This window comes from Coenobita brevimanus, chromosome 100 (genome assembly GCF_032717465.1).
Source record: "Coenobita brevimanus isolate Jiangsu-jjx chromosome 100, ASM3271746v2, whole genome shotgun sequence".
NCBI lineage: Eukaryota > Metazoa > Arthropoda > Malacostraca > Decapoda > Coenobitidae > Coenobita > Coenobita brevimanus.
Genome location: NC_137053.1, coordinates 10,336,457 through 10,355,114, shown reverse-complemented (window position 1 = coordinate 10,355,114; position 18,658 = coordinate 10,336,457). Strand labels below are relative to the sequence as shown.

At 40.7% G+C, this 18,658-nt stretch overlaps 1 protein-coding gene across 1 annotated transcript; it reads left to right on the top strand.

The window, feature by feature from the left end:
* Positions 1–377: 377 nt before the first annotated feature.
* On the top strand, positions 378–7,378 carry LOC145414553 (uncharacterized). Its single transcript, XM_080284072.1, has 2 exons — positions 378–455; positions 6,812–7,378. Exons 1-2 carry the CDS (start codon positions 378–380, stop codon positions 7,376–7,378), a joined length of 645 nt encoding a protein of 214 aa, XP_080140198.1.
* The last annotated feature ends 11,280 nt before the right edge of the window (positions 7,379–18,658 follow it).

Below are 18,658 nucleotides of genomic sequence, written 5' to 3'. Positions count from 1 at the left end.
ACAACTCGTGGTGATCTGAGTTATTATGTGTCACTAGGACTCGCTGCATTAGGTGTGGGAGAGTCTTTTGAGCCTGCGAAAAAGACACCTGGTTAGAAACTTTGGCCGATATACCACCATTTGTTAATTAATGGTTTCCATTATTTTTCATTTATTTGTCTGTATACTTATTTATCACGTGCAGCCTTATTCCACATGATATTTCCAAGAATAACTAAATCCAATGCCAAACTGGTTATACCATCCCATTTACCAGCTGTGATAATCTAGTACCATTTTGACAATAAACTCTCAATTATCCGTTTTTGCAATAACTGGCCCAATGCAATATCTGATACTGCTGGGTCGGCTCTACTAATGCCATATCCGGCGAAATTATGCAATATTCGGTGCCGAAACGGGACATAGCCGGTGGTTCAGTGCAGTACCCAGCAGCAAGGTGTATCAACCGGCTAGTAAGCGTTAGCTAACCAGCGCTGTATTACTGTATTTTATCATTATATAATTTTATTTTGTTTGATTTTCATTTTTTACTCATGGGAAAGTTTTTTGTACAGAAAGTTGAGACAGATAATAATGCAATATCTGACTCAGTGCAGAAAATTGAGATGATGGGGGTACTATGCAATATCCAGCGTAGGGCTTGGCTGAATTACGCCGGACTGTATTTCTAGATGAACTCATCAGCATTTTTGAAAATGAATATACCATGTGTGTGTGTGTGTGTGTGTGTGTGTGTGTGTGTGTGTCTCTCTCTCTCTCACACACACACACACACACACACACACACACACACAGGTAACATAACTGAAAAGAACAATCATCACATGCGTTAAAAAAAAAAAAAAAAGTAACATCCTCTTGATGAGTCAGCTGCTAGGGGTGAAGACTAGTGTTAAGAAGACGAACCACACGTTAAAGTGTGATTTAATGGTCAAATCTGAGTGTAGAACATCAGCAAGCCGCATAATATGAGTACAAAGTATCTTGAACAGGTAAACTTGAACATAAAATTGAAAGACATGAATCACAAAAGAGTTGTACCTGGGGATGTTACAGAAAGTATCACGAGTCTAACTACCACTAAATGTTTAATGTATATGTTTCTTGGGATGGAAACAAGTATAGTCTTCCATTCCGTGAGTTCTTTTTGCCATGAAATGTATACATTGTTGTAGAGGATATGGAAAGTTCAGAATCTTGTTTAATTTCTTGTCTCTGTTTCCCATACAGCATATATATATATATATATATATATATATATATATACTGTTGAGAGCCAGAGACAAAAAGATAAGCCAGAATCTGAATTTTTGCGAATTCATGGCAAAAAGAATTCACGGAATTTTAAAATACGCTTGTTTACATCCCGGTAAACATACTGTATATCTCAGACATTCAGTGGTTAAGTAGCCTCGTGATCCTTTTCTGTAGTATCCCTAGATGCAGTTATTTTGTGATTCATGTCTCAGTTCTATGTTCAAGCCTACCTGTTCAACATACTATACTCATATTGTGCGGCTTGGTAATGTTCTTCATTCAGTTTTGACCATTAAGTCACATTTTAACATGTGGTTTGTCTTCTTAACAGCAGTCTTCACCCCATGCATCAGACTCATCAAGGTTATATTACTTGTTTTTTTCTAAACCCCCGAACATGAAGATTGTTTTTGTTAGTTATGCTCTGTGTGTTTGTGTGTGTGTGTGTGTGTGTGTGTGTGTGTTTGTGTGTGTGTGTGTGTGTGTGTGTGTGTGTGTGTGTGTGTGTTTTAAAAGAACTCGTCAGTAAAGTTGCACATTGACCTACTAACAACCCTGGCCGGGCTGCCTGACTGATTTCACTCCACTTAATAATCTTCCCGGTTAAGTGCACTTTTAACCTGGAATCATGTCATCGCTTTACCTCATTCACTTCTGTTGACTCTCTCTCTCTCTCTCTCTCTCTCTCTCTCTCTCTCTCTCAGGGGGTGGGGGAGTTTTAGTTTGCGGAGGTGAATATCTTTTTCCATTTGCCCGGATCGTCCTTTATGAAAATATAGCTTCATTCTCATCTCCATATTGGCGTAAATTTTAGCGTTCCACTTTATCGTGTTTGCAGAAATTTATGTTTACACTTTTACACAGGAGTGATCAGCTGAGAAATACTGCTTGGCGGGAGGTGAGATGGTGGTGGTGGTGGTGGTAGTGGTGGAAGTCAATGCTGAATGAGTGGTTGTGCATGTATGTGTAGGTGATCAGATAAAATAGTACAGCAGGTGGATAGTTGTGCGATACTGTTCGTTGGAAGGCTAGGCACTTAACTGGGAGGTGGAAGTGGTTGTGTGGGAAGTTGGCTGACGGGAAAGTGAATGGATATTTGGTTGGATGTGGTCGTGTGGGAGGTGAGTGGCAGGTGGTGTGGGAAGTGCCAGTGAGCGGGGAAGGAGAGGGGAGTGCATGTATGACGGCAGCTTGTGAGTGCGTGGTTGGTCGCAGTGGATCTGTGTGTAGGTGTTGCCAATGAATGTGTGCGTGATTTGGGGCAGTAAGTGAGTGCATGGTTGGTGGCAGTAGATATAGGGGTAAATGATGAAAGGAGAATGCGCGAAAATGTCCACTGTCACGGAGGGATGTCGAACTTAGGAGTAAATGCTGATATTAATCGAAGGTAAACACACGGAACTGACTTGTGAAAATCAAGCGGCGAGTATTATTTTATTCCGGCTTATTTCGCCGATTCTCTAAAGACAAGGATTTTATATATTTTCTCAACAGTACACTGCAGAGTCTTATTGCTCACGAATGCTGTATCATTGCTACTGTTGGCCTCTGAGAAAGTGCTTTTACCCCCTGGCAATCAATAACTAAAACTGATAATGGACAGGTCCTTGCTGGTGCTTAACTCCTGGCTGGCACAACGGACTTAAGTTTTAATATGGAAGAACTGGCTTAAATACCAGTCGTGATTAAGAAGTTTGTGCGAACTGTGAGTAGCACAGTAAAGTAAGCTCAACGTGGAGAAATCAAACACGATTTTTTATACATTAAGCTCAAGAAAAGAACTGTAAATTTATTAATTACAATTAAATAAATTTGCATTACATGAATCTCAAAAATGAATTCAAGAGGGGAATTCACTGTCACAGGGAGACTAATGAATTCAAATAACAAAGGAAATACACTCACTCATTCAAAAGCTAATCAGACTTAAGGCTAAGAAAACGAACGAAAATAGTAGTCAGTGAAGGGAATCGAGCTGAAGCTACGAAAGACTGGCCGTCTGTCTGTTGCACACCAGGAGCTGCTATTCGCTGCTCGTTGGTCAGCCCACTGCAACCGCTCACCAAACTCGGCGGGGAAATACGGGGAATCGTTAAACTCTGGAGCCTGTAGGCGCTAGAAGACCTCCTCTCTCAGCTCTGGCACAACAACCTTCCTCCCGTAGCTGCTCAACACTGACTGACCCAGGCTGGGTAGTGGGCACGGCCCAACGGTCGAGAGGAAATGTGAGAACGATAACTACACAAAAATGTTCGCTCAGTGAAATGCACTGTCTATACAGAAAGACAGTCACTTATGAAAACAATGACAAGGTTTATGAATACTCATTACGATCTGAGTGCAAAAGTGAGGCAGTTAACGGTCTGAGCGAAAATTTACGCATTTCAATGAAATTCAGACGTTCCCTTATATGATACTAATACAATGTCGCGAATTAATTCGTGACATCCATGAGGTTGTGTGGAGGGTGGTAATGTTCTCAGGCTTGTGTTATGGTGATGAATAATGACTGAATGGATCGTCTTCGTGCTGGTTTGTGGAAGGGAGTTTGTCAGTGAGTGAGTGGACAAGTTGATGGAAGTGGAAATTAGTGGATACAGGTGATGCTGGCAGGTGGTAGATGAACTACGTGCATAATGCGGTTGTGGCAATACTGTGGGTAAGTGTGAGTTTCTCGTCATGAGGAAGACAGTGAACATGGCTATGATGTGCTGGGATTGGAGAGGCAATTGTTGTGGTTGTGGGATATATATCTGATGTTCATTTCTATGAGGCGTTAGTGGATGTAGTTGGTCTCTGAAGTGTGGATATGGTGGTGGTGGTAATGATATTGACTCAGGAAAAATTGTGATAGGTGATCATGGAAACTTGGATTCTATAATATAGCACTGGTGAAGGAACAGTGATAGAAGCATAGTTGATGGTGACAGCAGAAGCTGAAAGAACAGCAGTGACTGCATAAAAGTTAGATCCATATTATATGGCGGTGATTCGTTGCTCATTGTAACTATCATAGAATAGAAGGCAAAAGTAGTCCTGATGAATTGCAAATTAAATTATTCTTGAACTGCATGTAGTGAATGAAGTTATAAGATAAGTTTGGAATAAATACTGTGTTGTTGTATGTTGGTGAATGGTAGGAACAGATGTGAATGTAATGGTAGCAGTTCTAAATGGCAGCAGTGGGTATAATGGCCCGCGGTTGTTGCATATCTGGATGGTTGATGGATGGTTAAGAATAAGAACAATGAAAATCGTTGAATGGAAATGTTCTTAATGAGAAATGTGTGTAAAATGAATCTTCCTGATGTACAGTGATGTGCTGCATGCAACATATATGCCATTATATAATTCTGTGTCCATTTTTACGGCAATACCTGATCTTAAAAGAAGAAAACGTCAATTAATCAAAGCAACAACATTTTTTTTTTTTTTTTTTTGGTGACTGGTGAAACATAAGAAACCCAAAGTATTTTTGAACAAGTTTAGCCTTAAAAGCTTGTATGACGCTATGTCTGACATAAGACAGACGTTTTGGCCATCTCGGATGACGAATATGGCAGCTTTGCATTTCCCACCAGCATTTCATTCGTATCCATTTTTTATTATCCCCAATCCGTGATATAAGTATATAGGAAGTCGGTGAGCTACACTGCCGGTCGTCCTAAGGAAGAGGGAGGGGTAGGAACGATGATTTCCTCTTTCACATAGTAGGCTACAATTCGCTTCCTGGCACAGGCAGCCGGCCGTCCTCTGCCACCTTCACCTCTGCCTAACCCCTCTCTCGTGCGGGAAGGAGATGAGTGATGGTAAGACCGGAAGAGTTTTAGGAGTAACAATCTCGTCATTATCAAATAGAGAGACAATGGCTGAGAGCAGGATTTACTGCATTGAGTGTGGATTGATGTGTCCTGGCCACCCTTCACACACTTCAGCCTCCTCTCCATCGCTTTCTCAGCACCAACGCATCATCACTCTTTCACCACCATCCACAATGCCCCAGCTTGACACTTCGAGGGTGTTTAAGGAAGTGTAACATGTAATAGTGTAAATTTGTTGATATGAATTTAAAAAGAAAAGGAAAATATCAGTATAGAAAACAAGTATTTACGAATGTAAGACGTGATATTAATTTAATGAAGTAAGATTGAAAGCAGTGATAAGAAACAGGGAAGTGAGCATGGAAGTGAAAAAGTTACTACATGACAGTATTGTGATACCAACTCTAACGTACGGAAGTGAAGCTTGGACTTTGTTGGAAGGACACAAGTCAAGAGTGAGAGCCGTGGAAATGAGTTATTTAAGAGGAGCCTGTGGAGTCACATGGAGAGACAGGCTGACGAATGAGGATATAAAGGAGCGTTGTGGTGTTGATGTGGATGTGATAGGAAGCGTTATGAGGAACACACTGAGGTGGTTTGGCCATGTGGAGAGGATGGAGGGTGAAAGACTGATGAAGAGAGTGTATGTGAGTGAGGTGGAGGGGGAAAGAGGGAGGGGGAGGCCGAAGATGAGTTGGAGAGATGGGGTGGAGAGGTATATGAGAGAGGGGGGTGTGAGTTGGGAGCAGGGGAGTGAAATGGCGGGGGACAGGGCGACTTGGAGGCGATTTGTTTGTGGCCACCCCAAACGGGATTGAGGCGTCTGGCAATATATAGATAGATAGATAGATTGTAGAAAAAGTATACGCAAACTATAGAAGATAAGGAAAATCACGGTACTGAAAGCAAGTGATGAATGAAAAGTTAAAGTAATTTTCAAGGCAAGTACTGTACAGTGGTTTTGTATAGTATAGTAGGGAAACAAGTGTTGGAGTAAAAATGAAAATAATATCTTGGGGTAGGCACTGTCCAGTGGATTTGTGTCCAAGTGTATTAAACTTGATATTAAAAACGAGCTCGAGTGAAAATGCAAGTGAACTTTCAATGCATATAAAAATGAAAGAAAAGTATTCAGAAGCCGAATGCTAATCGCCCGCCAGAGTATGCTGTTGGTCAAGTCCAAGATTTTGGCCATATCTTGATATCCTGAAGGTTTCATGTTCATAGCTCAAGCCGTTCATGAAATATAATGGTGCTACAGGCGGGGGATTAAAACTAGTTGACCTTTGGCAGCCATTTTGGTGACCTCGACCCCTAGCGCCCATTTTCGAACTCGTCCAAGATTTTAGCCATATCTTGATATCCTTAAGGTTTCATGTTGACTGTTCAAGCCTTTGATGAGATATAATGGTGCTAAAGGCGGCCAATAAAAAAGTAGTTGACCTTTAGCAGCTATTTTGGTGACCTTGTTCTTGACGCAGAGTGTCCATTTTCGAACTCGGCCAAGGTTTTGGCCATATTTTGATACCCTGGAGATTTCATGTTGATAGCTCAAGACGTTCATGAGATATAATGGGGACAGATACACACACACACACACACACACACACACACACACACACACACACACACACACACACTTACACACACACACACACACACACACACACACACACACACACACACACACATACTTCTGTACCTCTTTACAGGCCGTGGCTCGTCCCCAGCTGTCAGTGGGCGCCCATCCCCTCCAATTGGTCCAGTTCACTAGGCTGCTTGGTGTAACGGTGGATGACCGGCTGAGCTGGAAGCAACACGTCGTCAACATAGTGAGGACAGCCTCATATAAACTGTACATGCTGCATAGGCTCAAATCACTGGGAATGCCAGCGAAGGAGCTACGTGAAGTTTATACCGCCTTCATACTCTCTACCCTCATGTACGCCTCCCCAGCGTGGTCCTCCTCGCTCACCCTCACACAACAAAAGCAGCTGGAGAGGACACAGAAGAGGGCATGCAAGATCATCCTGGGCCCTGCCTATGACGGCTACGACAACGCCCTGACTACTCTGAGTCTGCCAAGGCTTTCCGAGAGGCATCGGGAGGCACTAGGGAAGTTTGGGAGGGGGCTATTATGTCACCCTCGTCACCGACACTTCCTCCCACCTAACGCTTCCCCACCACGCTGCGCTACAAGGCACATTAACAAGCTTGTGCCGATCAGAGCGCCAAGGACTGACCGGTACAAGAACAGCGCCATTCCGTCCATCGTGCACATGATTAACTCAGTCTAGTCCTAGATTTAGCATAAACTATGTTAAGTGAACCCCATGTACATTGTCAGTGTATCACTGCTAACCCAATAAACCAATTATTATTATTATTTTTTTTTATTACACACAGAGACGGGCAAAAAAGACTATCTACGCCTTGTAAAGGTGGACGATAACAAATCTTTGACAAAAAACGAATTTTAATTTGCTGCGAATCCTATACTGTAGTTCGAACCTTGCCAAAATTATGCCCTTTACATGTGACACACTAAAAGATAAGGAAAGCTACAGGTATAAAATAAGTATGAGTTCAAATGAAAGTGACTTTTCATGGCATATGTACAGAAAACGTCCTCAAACAAAGGTAAAAGTAATCTTTGACAGCAAGTAGTGTGTCTCATAATGCAATGGTATTCATCCTTCCCATACAGTGTATGGCACTGTCACTCAGGATTAGCCAGGCGAATTGGACGAATAAAATATGTGAACTGATCGTTCAAGATGTTAGAGATTAGTCCATAGGGAAGTGGCAGGGGGCAAGTAAAGAGAAGTGGGAAGATCTAATGAGGCAATGGGGAGTGCCAGCTATAGTCGTGGCGCACGACTCTGAGTTTGTCATTATCGTACCCTGGCAACCTACCATTTAAAAGTGTATCCCATTTCGTGTACAACATAACATGCAAGTGATTCGTGTATAATATGTTTGTGTATAATAATATTCCTGTGTAATATATTTGTGTATAATAATATGATTCGTGTATGATATGATACGAAATCGGACGCACTTTTGCATGGTAGGTTGCCAGGATACGATAATGACAACCTCAGAGTCGTGCGCCGCGACTATAGTGCGAGGAGAGCAGCCCCATCTTGCCCAGGCCGGCACGCGGCCAGGTCGCCCGAGCCGCCAACTTGTCCACACATACGGAAGCAGCTCACCGAAACCGTTCCTCCATTCATTACCTTTACCTCTACAACGACTCCACTCAGAAACCTGTGACTACTTGCAATGAAGAGACAAAGGATTGTTAAGTGCTCTGATCTTTTACAGAAAGTGCTAGGTGCTGTATTTACTGAGCTGTGACAGGTTGAAAACAGGCAACTTTTGGAAAATGTCCACATATGGGAAAGGCTCAGTGCACTAGGCTCCCAATAGTTGGGGATTAACTGGTGTGTGTGTAGGGGGAAGGGGGAGTCTGTCATGGTACTAAGGTACAGAATTTAGTTGCAGTGCTTAGAAACAACTAAGTATTTTGCCAAGTGTTTCATGAAATGAGAAAGTAATTGGAAAAAATATGAATTACTCAACTAGATATCGTTGGCAAACCAGTTTTCAAAGAATACGAGTAGATTATGTAAAACAACATATTAACCGTGAAGCATGATTCTCACAAAGAGTTGGGAAAATATTTTTGAAGACAGTGTAACAGTAACGCAGGGTGTCATTGCTACAGGACTACACAAACCAAACTATGAAGGCTATCTTGAATAAGCACTGGTATTAGAAAACAAAGGGGTGTAGTCTTGTCAGCTTAGGAGGTTTGTAACACATCTTCAGTAACCATTTTCTTATCATAGCACATCTTGTTGTTCTGTTGTATGCTGATTGCATCATTCTTGTATCATTATGAACGGTACAGACAACATGTAAGTGTACATTTTAGAAACCAGATTGAGAAATCACCTATAGGTTAGAACCAATGTCAGAGAGCTTCAGCTAACAGTTTGATGAATCTACTGGAGCAGTGTTTGGAGCTTAACAAAGATTAAATATGTGTATGTTTTACTGATTACTGTGATGAACAGCTTTGCACTCTCGCCCATGGAAGGGAAGAAGAGAAGTGAAAAAAAAAAAAAGTTACACTTTATGAGTACTGTAAACGAGGACAGTAACAATATTCAGTGCTTTGTCAGCAATAGGCAGCCATGTAGATTTTGTCACTCTGTGCAAAAATAATAGGCTACTGCTTTCACTTTGTAATAATGAAGCAAATACTGGAAAAGTAATAAATTAATACAAGTTTTTCAAAACTGTTTATTAACTCCATGCCGAATCATTTAACAGAGATTCTTCAATATATCTCTGGAAGGAATTGTGTAGCATACAGAAGTCTTGATCCTTGAAATATACACACACATACACACATACACTATATATATATATATATATATATATATATATATATATATATATATATATATATATTACTAGAATGGCACTCAGTAGAACGCATACCTCCACCAACGCCCTATCTCGCCATGTTAAAGAAAGTGAAAAAAAAGAAAAAAAATCATGGTTCCGCAACTTTATCCGGATCCGCACCAACTTTAATGGAGTGTATTCTGGGCCAAGGCTTATTGTTTTGCAAAGTTTCGTGGAAATCCGACCAGTAGCGTAATCTTGCTCACAAACCAACCAACCAACCAACAAACGGACAGAGGTGAAAACATAACCTCCTCGGCGGAGGTAATGAAGAAATGCGTCTGTCTCTGAGATTGTTTGCTATTGAAATTACCTGTAAAATAATCTAGACCCATGCTCGGCAACCGTTTTTGCTTCAAGGTGCGTCATTCTTTTTTTTTTCTCTTTTTTCTTTTTAACTCTTGCAGCACACTTAATAAATATTTGTCATAATAAGGGTCAGAATTGCATTAAGTGAGTTTTGCCTTTGCTGACAAATTGTGGGAGGAAACAACAATTGCCAGGTGTACAGTACCGTGTATTTAACATATCATATTGAATTTTTGGTGTTGAAAGAAGTTAATACTTGATGAAATGTACTGTATACTGTTTTGAGTGCACGAGGTGATAAGCGATAATTTCTCTAAATTATGTTTTTCTCCGAAGGCAAACTCAGCCAGTTTACCAAGAAAGTTTATGAACTGAATATATATAACCTTTGTGTTTCGAGATCCAAGTGAAATGTAAATTTTCAGTAAAATTTTTGTAATAAATGAAAACCAAATTAGATCGCGTTAACTTGATGGAGTTAGGGAACCAATTTAAGTTTATCAATATTACAGGGAGTCGTGTGGTTGAACGGATGGGTGTGGTGGGCAGCAGGCCGAGGTGGGAGGGTTAGGTGGATAGGGAGGATTAATTCGGTAGTTGAGCGTGGTAGTGAGGGTAGGGCTGAGTGGGTGGCTAAATGGGTGGCCAAGGTGGATGGGCGATTGGGTGTAGAAGGTGGCTGGGTGGGTAGGTGGGTGGTAAGGTAGAAAGGGTGGGTAGTTAAGTGTGTTAATAGAAATATCAGTCCTTGATGTAAATAGGTCCTTGGTTGTAATTCTCGTAAGATGTGTGGAATACGTGTCAGGAGAAATGGACCTACAGAGGCACATAAGACCAGTGAGTAAAACGGGACCTTCAGGTTTGTCCCTCCCCATGTCCCAGACGGTTCTGGTACGATAGGTTATAGGCCTACTGTATTTACTCTTTCAGGGCAAGGTTGTATTCCATAGTACCACACACACACACACACACACACACACACACACACACACGAGCGCGCATGCACATACACACAGATAAATAAAAGGACTGATACACAGACATAGAGACAAAGACATATACATATATAATTGATAGATAAACTATAATTATCACGTGCTTCACAAAAGGAAAGCGGTTTCATTGTATTTTCTTGTGCTGTAATAAACGTTGGATTTCAGAATTTCAGAACACTTTATACTGCCAAGGCCTACTGTATATGTTGATAATTTTTGAATGTCTTTAAGTCTCTTCCTAAATGCTTTACAGACTTCAAACTTGTTCTACCTACTTTAAATTTCATCTCAGACTTATTTATGAGCAATGTTGTTAATAAGTCTCCTTCTCAAGTCAGGCTTAATTTCAAAGTGAATGTAACTGAGTTATGACCTGATATAATAACTCTGTAAACAGACCTGCAGCTGAAAACCAAACCAGAAAATCAAGATTTGTATGTGTGTGTGTGTGTGTGTGTGTGTGTGTGTGTGTGTGTGTGTGTGTGTGTGTGTAATGAGTAATATCCTCCGCTATAGGAGACTGAGTAAATACTACGGTCACCCTTTTGCACCTCTGAAACTGAAATGCACGAAACCGGATTTAGACCACATAAAATGTACAACTCAAGTATATGTTAATTGTAACGAAAATGATTCGAATGATTGCACTACTTTGGTTTTCAGTAAATAAAAAAAAATTGTGTGTATATCTATCTATCTATCTATTTATCTATATCTATCTATATCCATCTATTTATATATACAGTATATATAGATAGAAATATATACAGAATGTATCGTAGATAGATAGATAGATAGATACTGTACAGTATACACACACACACATATATATATATATATATATATACATATATATATATATATATATATATATATATATATATATATACATATATATATATATATATACTGTATATATATATGTATATATATATATATATATATATATATATATATATATATATATATATATATATATATATATATATATATATATATCCCCGGTGGTAGAGTGTGCGTTTTCGTACATGGGAGAACCAGGGTTCGAGCCCCACCAGGGTAATAAACTTTGAGAGTGTTCACATGGCCACGTACTGCTTTGGCGGAACGTTAGGGGTGCTGTGGTTGAACCAGTATTGCATGCTATAAAGTATGCTTGCACCCAGTCGGCTTGCGCGGGCCAATGACACTTGGTTCACAGACCACATACACATCCAAAGCCATTCCAACATTACAGTCACACTTACAAGCACTTTTCACTCTACATACAATCTCTACCAGACAGCCTAAGCCACTTGGTTGAGATACATACGCTGTATCGCCCCCACTTCGGTCGGGATAGGCCGGTCCAGCAGTGGACACTCAATGTCTGATGATGATGATGATGATGTATGTATAATCTCTCTCTCTCTCTCTCTCTCTCTCTCTCTCTCTCTCTATATATATATATATATATATATATATATATATACTGTATATTAGTGTAGCGTCGAGTGAAAAAAAAAAAAAATCTTCAATTTTAAGAAAGTGTAGGTACTAAGCGTTGGCAAACGTGAAAACTAGAGAAAATGCCATTTTGGGTGCGTTGCCATCGTCAGCGTGCCAGCAACCCTCAGTGTATTCCTCCAGAAGGCCCATCGATCATTAGAAATGTTTAAAAATAGTGTTAAACAGAATAAACTGCTTTAGGAGTGTGATTTTCAACTGAAATTATGCACAAATGAACTCAATTGCATAATATATTCGGTCTCATCCAAAATATTGTGTTGTTTTGTCTTGCAGGTATTGGTGAGGTTTGTGTTACTGTTCATCAAAGGCTTGCATATGTCGATGTTGTACTGGTATGCAATAATGGAGAAAAGGAAGAATGTAACAAAGGTCAAGGTACTGCATAGTGGTCATACATTCAGCAGCATCGAAGTTTCCCACCAGGCATCCTCCCAACTAAGAGGCAAGTCACTGAGAGAATTTTTCACTCCAAGAAAATCAGGACGGTCAATGTCGCTGATAGTGTCACAAACGAGCTTTACAATACATGGGTTTGGTGTAATGTCTACCTTTTTCATCAGTTAACAATATTGAAGAAGATCCAGAAACTAATATCATCATTCAGTTCACTTGACAGTTGGCCCAAGAAGAAATGAAGCAGAACATTTTTGGCAAATGAAGCAGAGTTTATGAAGGATATCGATGATCTGTTTGACATATTTTGTAACGATGAAAACCAACGAAAGAATCTGGAGAATGAATGCAAACTGAGGATAACTGAAGAAGACTTCATCTTCTATGAAGACCAGAAGAGTGCTCTCATTGGTCGATGCCTGGATGTTGTGGTGCCATTGACTTCATCTGATGAAACATTCATCTGCAGTTTTTTTTTCTTTATGCAAGGAAGAAGGAACCCAAGGCCGCGAGCCTGCTATAAATGTTCCTTCCTAGAGAAAAACAAAACACAAGAGAGAGCCAAATTCAAGATCCGATCATTTTGAGATGCCTGGACACACTGTGTTTGAAAGACTGGAGATCATAGGAAGCAGGAAATACAGACAGAAGGAAACAGTTCCAGAGTTGACCTGTTGCATAAATGAAGGACTGGGAGTAACGGTTAACTCTTGCATTAGAGAGTTGGACAGAAAAGAGATGAGAGTTTGCTGCTAGACAGGTGCCATGCGCCCATCGTAGAGGTGGAGGAATGCATGCAGACAGTTCAGAGGAGCAGTGACCATTGGAGCAGCGATAGGAAAATGATACAGATGCAACAGTGCGGCCAAGAGACAGAGGTTGAAGGGAGTCAGTAAGAGGAGGAGAGTTAATGAGACGAAAAGCCTTTGACTCCACCCTATTGAGAAGAGCTGTATGTGGAGAGCCTCCCCACACATGAGAGTTGTACTCCACACAGGGGCAGATAAAACCCCTGTATAGAGTCAACAATTGTGCAGGGGTAAAGAAGGAACGGAGTCGGCTTAGCACACCTAATCTTTTGGAAGCAGATTTAACCAGAGATATAATATGATCTTTCCAAGATAAGTCCCGAGTAAATGAAACCCCAAGCATATTCAGGGATGATGCAGGATTAAGCTGAATATTATTAAACGTTAGTGGGTATACATGTGGAAGATTTTGTCGGGTTGATAGGTGTAAGAAATGAGTCTTTAATGCATTAAAACAACCAGATTATTTTTACCCCAGTCAGAGATACGAGCCAAGTCAGACATTAGGTGTGCCATAGCCTCATCCATTGTTTGTTGAAGTAACTGCTGAGATGGGCATTGCGGAAACTGAATGGAAAGATGAAGGGTGGAGTCATCGGTGTATGAGTGGATAGGGTTAGATGTACAGCTTAGAAGGTCATTGATGTATAAAAGGAAGAGAGTTGGTGATGGGACAGAGCCCTGAGGAACACCACTGTTGATAGATCTTGAAGAACGATGGCCCTCTACAACAGCAGTATAGAACAACCACAAAGGAAGCTGTAGATGAAGGCACAGATAGAAGAACAGAAACCATAAGAGGGCAGTTTGGAAATTAAAGGTTTATGTCAGACTCGATCGAAAGCCTTTGAGATATCAAGATCAATGGAAAAGCTTTCACCAAAGTCCCGAAAGGAGGATGACCAGGAGTCTGAAAGGTAGGTGAGAAGATTGCCAGTGGAGCGTCCCTGACGGAACCCATACTGACGGTCAGAAAGAAGGTTGTGATAGGAAAGATGCGTTATAATTTTTCTATTTAAAATTGACTCGAAAACTTTGAGAATTGGATGTTAAAGCAATTGGACGATAGTTAGAGGGTTGGGAATGGTCACCCTACTTTGGGGCTGGCTGAATGAGAGCAAACTTACAGCAAGAAGGAAAGGTACAAGTTGATAGACAAAGACGAAAGAGTTTACCTAGGCAGGGTGTAAGCACAGAAGCACAGTTCTTGAGAACAACAGGAGGGACGTCATCAGGCCCATGTGCCTTATTAGTATTAAGACCTGTGATGGCAGAAAATACATTAGCTGAAGAAATTTTAATGTCAGCCATGAGGAAGTCAGAGGGAGGAAGTGATGAAGGAACAACACCGGAATCGTCTAAGGTGGAATTGGAGAGAGTCTGAGCAAAGAGATCTGCTTATCAGTAGAAGAAATAGCTACACAGCCATCAGAGTAGAAGAGAGGAGGGAAGGATGATGAGGTGAAGTTGTTAGAAAGGTTTTTGGTAAAGTGCCAGAAGGAGCGGGAAGAATTCAAGTTGGAGAGTCGAGAGCATTTAGTGCGGATGAAATTATTTTTAGCAGAGCGAAGAACAGACTTAGCACGATTCCGGGCAGAAACGTAAAAAATATGTGATTCGGGAGGGGTTGGCTCCAGTACCTTTTATAGGCACTCTCCTTGTCGCAGACAGCATTAGAACAAGGATGATTAAACCAAGGCTTTCTTGCATTAGTCAAAGGATATGAGAAAGGAATGTAAGCTTCCATGCCCGAGATATTAACCTCTATAATGCGCCTGGCACACTCATGGCTCCTGGCCATGGAACCAATAATCATTCCAGGGAAAATCAAAGAAGTACTGCCTGAGGGCCTCCCAATCCGCAGCTCCAAAGTGCCACAGATGACGTTTCTTTGCAAGGTCCACAGGCCATACCAGAGTGATAGGACAGGTTAAGGTGATAAGGTCGTGATCGGAAGAGCCCAATGGAGAGAAAAGTTTAACAGTGTAAGCAAAAGGTTGTGTCATGCACCTGCATCTACATCTGTTCCTGCATCTGAACACTTGACAACTGCATCTGATCTGCTCAGACATCTGTCCTCTCCTTAAGCAACCAACCATCCAGATCTGGTTACATGTCCGATGATTCACTATCTACAATGGATGGCAATGGAAACGTCAGTATTTTCAGAATTTCCACCAGGTGCTTCTGCGCACTGCAGCGAGCAGAATCGGAAGGAGTGGAAGAACCTTGCTATGATGTATGGGCGATATCAGGTGTCTGACAGAGCTGCTCCTGCAATCGTTAATAGCGTGTTGAAAGACATGCCATCATATCTGAATACGACAGAAGACATTTCATCGACCGCAGCATGTTGCGCAGGCAATGTGATAAATATAAGGACCATATACAAAGAGAAGAACAAGTAAATTTCAAGGTTGTTGACAGTATTTATCTGGATGGGCGAAAAGACACTACACTGATCATGTTGGAAGGAACAAATGAGAAGTACAGGATAGCTCAGTTGGAGGAACATCGCAGCGTAGTTGGAGAACCTGGTAGTTATTATTTAACTTGCCTATCGCCCAGTGATGGAAGAGGTCAGACAGTCGCTCAGGCTGTTTATGATGCCATTAAAATAACTGAGTTGGAAGCTACTTTGGCAGTTGTTGGCACTGATGGAACAGCTACTATGACAGGACGGCATAATGGTTGCATATGGGCTCTTGAGGAGATGATGATGAAGCCACTACACTGGGTTATTTGTCTATTGCATACAAATAAATTGCCACTGCGACATGTATTTGTCTACATTGACGGTACCACAAACAGTCCAGACAGCTTTGGAGGCCCCATCGGCAAACAACTGGAATGGCACAGTGTGTGGTTGGGCAGTTGTGGGGTTCCAAAATGTGCCCAGTTCAAACTTCCCTGAATTACATGAGTCTGCTGTTGATGATCTGAGCACAGATCAACATTATGGCTACAGAATCTGGAGAGCTGTGATTTCAGGATTGGTAGACAATGACCTACGGCTCCTTGAAATCGGTCTGACTGTACACTCACGATGGTTAACTCTTGGGTCCCAAATCTTATGACACTATGTGTCAGTTAAGAAGCCCTCCGTCGGTCTGGATCTACTTGTAAAGTTTTGTATCTTGGTGTACTCTCCCACATGGCTCAACATCAAGTGCAACTGCAGGCTGACTGACGGAGCGGGGAACTATCATCAACTTGTCCCTCGGATTGCGAATTTACCAAATGTAGAGGTCCGGGATGTTGCTCTGAAAGCGGGTCAGGAGGAACTCATTCCTCGCACATCCCAGGAACGTCCAGCTGGCTATGCTAGGCGACAACAGTGAAGAGATTTGCAAAGACGCAGTGGAACTAATAATAATTCTTTGGAATAAGAACTTGGAAGCCGAAGAAAGGAGGACTTTCAACATGCCAGACATACACGTCAAAGCTGACTCATTTCACCGCATTACAAACATGAACTCACCAGACATACAACAACCACTTGCCATCAGGAATTATTCAGACTCAGACACTGAAGAAATCCTGCACCGACCACTCAGACTCGAGATGAGCAGCATGTTAAGCTAGTGATGGAGGCTTCAGCAAATGTGGCTGGGTTTGAGAGAAGAAACGGATTCATCCATCAAAGAATCAAATCACAAAACTTATGAAGACATTTGAAATGAAGAATCAGTTTGTATGAAAACCATGTCATCTCATACAGTGTTGATGTTCATCGAATAAATCACTGATTCCCAACAAACATGGGTGTCAATTTCCACTCCTCATGTATGTATTGTAGTACAGCCAGTTAGAAGTTGAAAGAAAACATAAATTTCATTGCAGAACTCGCTGTACTATTGCAACCACAAGCATAAATTTATCACTAGAGACCAAATGTACCCGTAATCATCAGAAACAGACCTTCTACAGGGAAAAAGTGAGGGTTGCTAGCAACGCAGAAGATGGCAACTCCCCCCAAATGGCATTGTCTCAAGTTTTGACATGTTTTGTTAACAGTTAGTACCTACACTTTTTTTAATTTGAAGAAAAAAGTATTTTCACTCCACCCTAATATATATATATATATATATATATATATATATATATATATATATATATATATATATATATATATATATATATATATATATATATATATATATATATATATATATATATATATATACAGTATATATATATATATATATATATATATATATATATATATATATATATATATATATATATATATATATATATATATATATATATATATATATATTATATTACGAGAGTGGAACCAGTTAATGAATATGTGAGACTGTCTCGCTGGAAGTGGCTGGGGCACATATACAGAAAAGAAGGTTGTTTAATACAGGATGTGCCAGAGTGGATTGCTAGAGGAAGAAGAGGTAGAGGTAGGCCGAGGGAAACCTGGTTGAGGACAATGAAAAAAGAAGCAGGAGAGGAGTGTTGGTGGGACCTGAAGGAGATGGCAAGAGACAAATATTGGTGGAGAGAGTTCATTGAGACCCTATGCATCCCGTGGGGTGCCACAGGAAATGGTATATATATATATATATATATATATATATATATATATATAGATATATATATATAGATATATTGATAGATATAAAGATCTTACATATCTTGGTAAGAAGAAATCCTATATAAATATTAAAGTCAAACATGTGTCTGTGTGTTTGTTCGTGTCTTTCACGAGAACAGTAATAGATATCGACCTAATTCTTTATGCAGTAGGAAGGAATAGGTCCTGCGAGTGTCGGAAAAATACCAAACAAATATTTTGGCAATCGCGCATGACCTAGCAATATGATCTTGTCGGAAATCACGACACGCAAAAATGTCTGTTTGTTTGTTTTCTTTTTTCACGGGAACGGTAATAATTATCGACCTAATTCTCTGTCATTTCGTCCGGGTAACCCCAGGGGGTGTCAGAAAAATGGCACTCACACGCTAAGGGGTGGCGAAAATTGTTGGAAATCGCGACATATTAAAATATGTTTAAAAATTTCTTCGACCTTTTGGTCAGAATTGATCATTGTGGGCTCAGCAACGG